Source organism: Helianthus annuus, chromosome 15 (genome assembly GCF_002127325.2).
Source record: "Helianthus annuus cultivar XRQ/B chromosome 15, HanXRQr2.0-SUNRISE, whole genome shotgun sequence".
Taxonomy (NCBI): Eukaryota; Viridiplantae; Streptophyta; class Magnoliopsida; order Asterales; family Asteraceae; genus Helianthus; species Helianthus annuus.
Window position 1 is genome coordinate 76,795,511 of NC_035447.2, and position 7,472 is coordinate 76,802,982.

The 7,472-nt window shown below is 48.4% G+C and overlaps 1 protein-coding gene across 1 annotated transcript; it reads left to right on the forward strand.

Annotated features, from left to right (window-relative positions):
• The first annotated feature begins 1,653 nt into the window (after nucleotides 1-1,653).
• Nucleotides 1,654-2,115, forward strand: LOC110900810. Its single transcript, XM_022147673.1, has one exon. The coding sequence runs from the start codon at nucleotides 1,654-1,656 to the stop codon at nucleotides 2,113-2,115; it is 462 nt and encodes a 153-aa protein (XP_022003365.1).
• Nucleotides 2,116-7,472: the final 5,357 nt, after the last annotated feature.

The window sequence follows — 7,472 nt, forward strand, 5'->3', positions numbered from 1 at the left end:
TTTGAGGTATCGCTTATTTGCTCTCTCTCACACTTACTACGAACACACACATTGCTCTCAAGCAAATACTGATTCTCAATCCGCAGAGTGGTAACAAGGAGCACCCCCCACCCCATCCTCCTTGTTATGAGTCACGGTGTATTTCCTTGTACAAGAGATAGGTTAGCGGACGATCCGGCCACCGATCCTCTGAAAGAAGGGATTAACCCTACTTGACGAGACCAGTGGGTTAAACTCCCCGATGAACCACTGTTTCATCATTGGAGCCCACAGCTACTCTTAGCACTTTTTTCCCATCTTTTCTTTCGTAAAGAATCATGTCCGACCGTCAAAATCATCCTGCAGGGGTAACCATTACCCAGCAAACGCAGGACAATCAGGGAACACTCCCCCTGTCCAACCACCACGCCAAGTCGGCACATCAGCACAAGGGGGCACTTCCCTCGTGTTCATGCCAGACTTTTCACAGTACGCACCGGTACTACTACCAGGAGTCAATATTCACTCCTGGTTTGTACAACTGTAGGCTGCCTTAAGTGCAGCATATGCACAGGATTGCGGGAGTATGCAAGCATCCGGTGGACAAACTCCAGCCCCATTCACACCCACAGCCTGTATTTTACAATACGAGGAGCGGGCACCGACACATCCCACATCCCGGGATAGGAGCGGACCGCATGGAGCTTCCTACGTAAGTGTCCGTACGCTCAATGAAGAGGACTCCACATATGGGTCCCGGGCCAGAGCACCAGTAGGTGAGTGTCATGGCCCGCACGGAGAACACAGGAGAAAATCAGCTGCTCGCCGAGGGTCTGGCACACATAGCCGTCTAGGACCGCATCCCAACAACGAGGGATACAACCGAACCGACCCACACGACCACACATATCGTGAGGATTCCCACTCGGCTTACAATACCCGACGACCATATGAATGCTTTTTCTGGCGCGATAGTCATCTGCGGCGGGTCAGAACACGTGTGGTGCCATTTATTTGCCTAGACCCTCACAGGAATCACGAGGGCCTGGTTTGATTCTTTGCTAGTGGGATCACTAGCATCATTTGAGGACCTGCAAGAAAAATTTCTTGCCCACTTTAGCCAGCAGCGACGTCAAGTGCGTGACCCAACAGACGTTATGAACATCTGGCATGGAGAACGAAGGCCTGTAAGCCTTTGTCACCCGCTACAATAAAGAATGCCTCGAAATCGGCGGGGTAACGGACCAACTGGCCCGTGGTTATTTCGTCAGAGCTGTCAATAATGATGAAATGATCATGACCATATCCGTAAGGGACGGCTTGCCAAAGAAATGGGACGACGTCACAGCGGCAGTCAAGACGTATGCCCAAACAACGTGGTCTCTAAGTCCGACTACAGGAAAATCCGGCCCTTCCCCCGCGGATGGACAATCTTCGAGGCAAGAGCCTAGGCGCAATAACAACAAACGCAGTCGGGATTCGTGGAACTGCGACCACAAATCCATGTCTTTTGCCCCGCGTGGGTCCCAACCCGACGCTAGGGCAACAATAAATGCCCAGAGAGATCAATGAGCATCAAAGAAAGAGCCTCGGGTACGTAATTGGACCGAGCTCACAAAGTCGCCAAGGGAATTTCTTCTTGCAGATGAACAATACCTGCGACCGGCCCTACCAATGAAATCTAAGAAAGGGCAGGACACGAGTCTATACTATGATTATCATAAAGACTCGGGCCACACCACAAACAATTGCATCAGTCTCCGCTTGGAGATTGATCGAGCCCTAAAGGAGGGGAAGTTGCAACACTTGTTGTCGAATGCGCCAAAGCAAACAAAGCGCATCATTCCACACGACGAGGGCACCTCCAGTGGCAAGAAAGCCATGTATGTGGTGACCACTCACATGGTTAGTGGAGGCCAAAGACAGCCGCGCAAAGCGGCAAGGAGATGGGAGGATGACTGGTGCGACGAGCAAGTCGTGTTCCCCAATGTTCGAGACGGACCACGCGACAGGCGTGCCGTCGTAATCACCGGTTACCTTGCACATTACTGCACCAAGCGTCTATTCATAGACCCAGGCAGTACCTCCGACATTATTTACGAACAATATTTCAACCAATTTGATCAGGAGGTTTAGGATCGGTTGCAGCCGGTTGATTACCCGTTGGCCGGGTTCGCAGGGGAAACAATGTTCCCCTTTGGCCAAATAACGTTTCCGGTGCGTCTTACCAACGGTAGGCACATGCGGACAGAGGAGGTGAACTTCATGGTCTTACCCCACACCTCCAGATGTAACGTGCTTCTCGGTAGAGAATCAGAGGGCGACTTCAACATTATAACATTCGTTCCCCACTCTGCTGTCGATTTTCCAACCGAATTGGGGATCGCAATCATTTACGCCCGTAGAGAAGTCATGTCAACAGACAAGCTGCGTCTGACAAAAACGACAAGGCTGACCCCCAGCACCGAACCAGAGAAATGGGTACTTAATGCGAAGTACCCTAAACAAACGGTCACCTTGGGTCACGCCTTGTCCAACAACATAAAAGTGCGGCTGAAGTAGTTACTCTTCAGGAACAAAGACATTTTCGCATGGACCCCTTCAGACATGACAAGAGTCCCGTGCCAGGTATCAAGCCCTACCAGGTATCAAGCCCGTGGTCCAGGCAAGACGTAACCTAGGACCCGCAAAAAACAACACAATGAATGAGCAGGCCAAAGAACTGCTCTCCATGGGATCTTGCGGGAAGTTAAATACGAAACCTGGCTAGCAAACCCGGTTATGGTAGAAAAAGCAAGTGGGGGCTTGCGCATGTGCGTCGATTACAAGGACCTCAATAAGGCCTACCCCAAAGACTACTACTCACTTCCAGAGATTGACGAAAAGGTCGATAATCTCGCGCCATTCAGATTGAAGTGTTTTCTCGATTGATACAAAGGATACCATCATGTATAAATGGCAATCGAAGATGAAGGTAAAACGGCCTTCTGCACTCCTTTGGGAAATTATTGCTGTACGAAGATGCCGTTTGGGTTGCGCAATGCAGGCGCAACCTACCAAAAACTGATGAACGACACTTTTGGTGACCAGATCAGCAAGAGTGTCGAGATTTATATGGACGACTTTGTCGTCATGAGCAGGGAAGAAGACACTATGCTCCAAGACATCGAGAGGACATTCCAAACTCTACGAGGCATTAACACAAAGCTCAATCTGGGGAAATGCTATTTTGGAATGGAAGAAGGAAAATTCCTTAGATTCATCGTTACAAAAGATGGATTCAAGGTTATCTCGGAAAAGGTTCAGGCGATCGAGCGCATGCCATCGCTTTCCACGATAAAGGAGATGCCAAAGTTGGCCGACCGACTGGCTGCGCTAAATAGGTTCTTGGCCAATCACGTGGCAAAATCCTATCCCTTTATCAGCACCTTGCGCAACTGCCTAAAGAAAGAACAGTTCTAATGTAATCCCTCCAGTGGCAAGAAAGCCATGTATGTGGTGACCACCCACATGGTAAGTAGAGGCCAAAGACAGCCGCGCAAAGCGGCAAGGAGATAGGAGGATGACTGGCGCGACGAGCAAGTCGTGTTTCTCAAAGTTTGAGACGGACCGCACGACAGGCGCACCATCATAATCACCGGCTACCTTGCACATTACTGCACCAAGCATCTATTCATAGACCAAGGTAGTACCTCAGACACTATTTTTGAACAATGTTTCAACCAATTTGATCAGGAGGTTAAGGATCGGTTGCAGCCGGTTGATTACCCGTTGGCCGGGTTCGCAGGGGAAACAATGTTCCCCCTTGGCCAAATAACGTTTCCGGTGCGTCTTACCAACGGTAGGCACATACGGACAGAGGAGGTGAACTTCATGGTCTTACCCCACACCTCCAGATATATCGTGCTTCTCGGTAGAGAATCAGAGGGCGACTTCAACATTATAACATTCGTTCCCCACTCTGCTTTCGGTTTTCTAACCGAATCGGGGATCGCAATCATTTACGCCCGTAGAGAAGTCATGTCAACGGACAAGCTGCGTCCGACAAAAACGGCAAGGCTGACCCCCAGCACCGAACCGGAGAAATGGGTACTTAATGCGAAGTACCCTAAACAAACGGTCACCTTGGGTCACGCCTTGCCAAAAACACAAAAGTGCGGCTGAAGCAGTTACTCTTCAGGAACAAAGACATTTTCGCAAGGACCCCTTCAGACATGACAAGAGTCCCGCGCGATGTAGCGCAACATTTCTTGCATACCCTACCAGGTATCAAGCCCGTGGTCCAGGCAAGACGTAACCTAGGACCCGCAAAAAACAACGCAATGAATGAGCAGGCCAAAGAACTGCTCTCGATGGGATCTTGCGGGAAGTTAAATACCAAACCTGGCTAGCAAACCCAGTTATGGTAGAAAAAGCAAGTGGGGGCTTGCGCATGTGCGTCGATTACAAAGACCTCAACAAGGCCTACCCCAAAGACTACTACTCACTTCCAGAGATCGACGAAAAGGTCGACAATCTCGCGCCATTCAGATTGAAGTGTTTTCTCGATTGCTACAAACGATACCATCAGGTATAAATGGCAATCGAAGATGAAAGTAAAACGGCCTTCCGCACTCCTTTGGGAAATTATTGCTATACGAAGATGCCGTCTGGGTTGCGCAATACAGGCGCAACCTACCAAAAACTGATGAACGACACTTTTGGTGATCAGATCAGTAAGAGTGTCGAGATTTATATGGACGACTTTGTCGTCATGAGCATGGAAGAAGACACTATGCACCAAGACATCGAGAGGACATTCCAAAATCTGCGAGGCGTTAACATGAAGCTCAATCCGGGGAAATGCTTGTTTGGAATGGAAGAAGGAAAATTCCTTGGATTCATCGTTACAAAAGATGGATTCAAGGTTAACTTGGAAAAGGTTCAGGCGATCGAGCGCATGCCATCGCTTTCCATGATAAAGGAGTTGCCAAGGTTGGCCGACCGACTGGCTGCACTAAATAGGTTCTTGGCCAATCACACGGCAAAATCCTATCCCTTTATCAGCACCTTGCGCAACTGCCTAAAGAAAGAACAGTTCTAATGGACTGTGGAGGCAGAACGCGCCTTTTAGGAAATGATGGAGTGTTTGATCCAACTACCCACTCTCACCGTACCGCGTGAAAAGGAACCACTCATTATACACCTATCTGCCTCGGACAGGGCCGTGGGCGCGGTGCTCATAGTGGATCTAGAGGGGTTTCAAACAACAATCTACTACGTCAGCAAGATGCTCACTGACCCAAAGACAAGATACTCCATCATAGAGAAATTGGTCCTGGCATTGGTACATGCCTCTAGGCGACTGCGCCAGTACTTTGCAGGCCATGTCATCATTGTCTTAATAAACTATAGAATCGAGCAAATCCTCTCCAAGCCTGAATCTCTGGATGACTTGCCAAGTGGGCTATTGAACTAGGTGGGCACAACCTAGTTTACAAGCCACACCCGAAAATCAAAGGGCAAGTTTTAGCTGACTTCACTGCGGAAGTGCCGGTGAACCGCATCCAAGAATGCAAGGAAGAACAAAACCCTACACCTCCGCCATCCCGGACAGACATCTAGGCACTATATACTGATGGTGCGTCCAATGAGGACGGTGTGGGTGCAGGTCTGTGGCTAATAAGCCCTAACGGTCAAGAGCTTACTTACGCCACACGCCTCGAATTCAAAAGTACCAATAACGAGGCTGAATACGAGGCATTACTCGCAGGTTTATGGCTGACATTCAAATTCGGCGTGTGATATCTAGAAGCGCACGTGGATTCATTACTAGTTGTGGGGCAGCTTAACGGGGAGTACGCTGCAAAAGGGGACATCATGATCCTCTACCTTGAACAGGCTAAGCAACTAGCATCACAATTCACCTCCTTCAACATCGTACATATAAATAGGAGTGATAACAAACCGACTGATGCACTTTCCAAATTGGCATCAACCAGCTTTCAACACCTGGCAAAGGATATATGTATTGAAGTTCTCAAGAACCCTTCAGTACCCATGCGCCAGGTCAATATCATCCAATACGGAACAACACCTTGGATGACTCCCATTATAAGATACCTTCAATCGGGAATTGCCCTAGAAAACAAATCAGAGGCACGCAAGCTACAGTACAAAGCATGCCACTATCAGATGGAGGACGATATCTTATATCGCAAGTCATACCTGGGGCCACTTCTACGCTGCGCCGACTCTCAGGACGCCACATACCTAGTCCGAGAAATACACGAAGGAATGTGTGGCATTCACGCAGGACTGCGCATTGTAGTGGCCAAAATCATAAATGTTGGGTATTACTGGCCCAGCATGCATCTGGATGCTATTAAAACTTTGCGCCAGTGCATCAACTGTCAACGACATGCACCCAAAACATTGCGCCCAAAGAACAACTTAATCCCAGTCACCACTGCATGGCCCTTTTAAAAATGGGCCATAGACGTGGTAGGACCTTTTCCAGATGCCCTAGGTATGGTCAAATTTATCATAGTGGCGGTTGATTACTTCACCAAATGGGTGGAAGCAAAACCCTTAGCCTCCACCACCGCTATGATCACACGAAAGTTTGTCTGGGAACACATCATCTGTCGTTTCGATTTACCGATGTGCATCGTAACCGACAACGGCACCAACTTTGCGGCTGATGATTTCCAAAAATGGCTGAAAGAACTAAACATCGAACACATCTTCTCTTCCATGGCGCACCCCCAAGGGAACGGCCAGGTAGAAAGCATTGACAAGATTTTAGTCAAAGGAATAAAAGCAAGGTTGGGAACAGCCAGAACAGGTTGGGTTGATGAACTTCCAAGCATCCTATGGGCACATAGGACAAATCCAAAGACAAGCAATGGCGAGACACCCTTCAGCCTGGTTTATGGCTCTGAAGTGGTGATCCAAGAAGAACTTGGTCTCCCTTCACCAAGAATTCTGGCTGTTAACAAAATTGACAACAGCAGGGAGCGCAGACTTGACTTAGAGCTCTTGGAGGAATGGCGCGAAAACGCAGCCATCAACGAGGCTAAGTACAAAACCAAGTTAAATAAATACTATAATGCGCGAGTGCGAATTTGCACATTCAATCCAGGAGACTATGTCCTTCGCGATAATGAAGCCTCTAACGAAGAACACCCAGGCAAACTGGCCCCCAAATGGGAAGGCCAATACCTCATTCAAGAGGTCTTGGGCAAAGGAGCGTACAAACTTCAAACGTTGGAATGGGACCTTATCGCAAGGACTTGGAACGCACAGCAGCTCAGACGCTGTTATATGTAAGACTTTAATTTATGTTTTTCCCATGTACTTAGTGGCCCACGTGCCATCTGTTCATTAATAAACAAACGGTTGCTACAACATTGTTTATCTCTTAATTTTGTTACAAATGTGTGTTACACTTTGTGGTATCTACAAAAACAGATTGGCAAAATCTTCATTTGCAATACCGATACAAAGTGGCG

Excerpts from the sequence above, each read along its gene's own strand:
- LOC110900810 (XM_022147673.1), top strand. The coding sequence starts at position 1,654 with ATGAAATCTAAGAAAGGGCAGGACACGAGTCTATACTATGATTATCAT.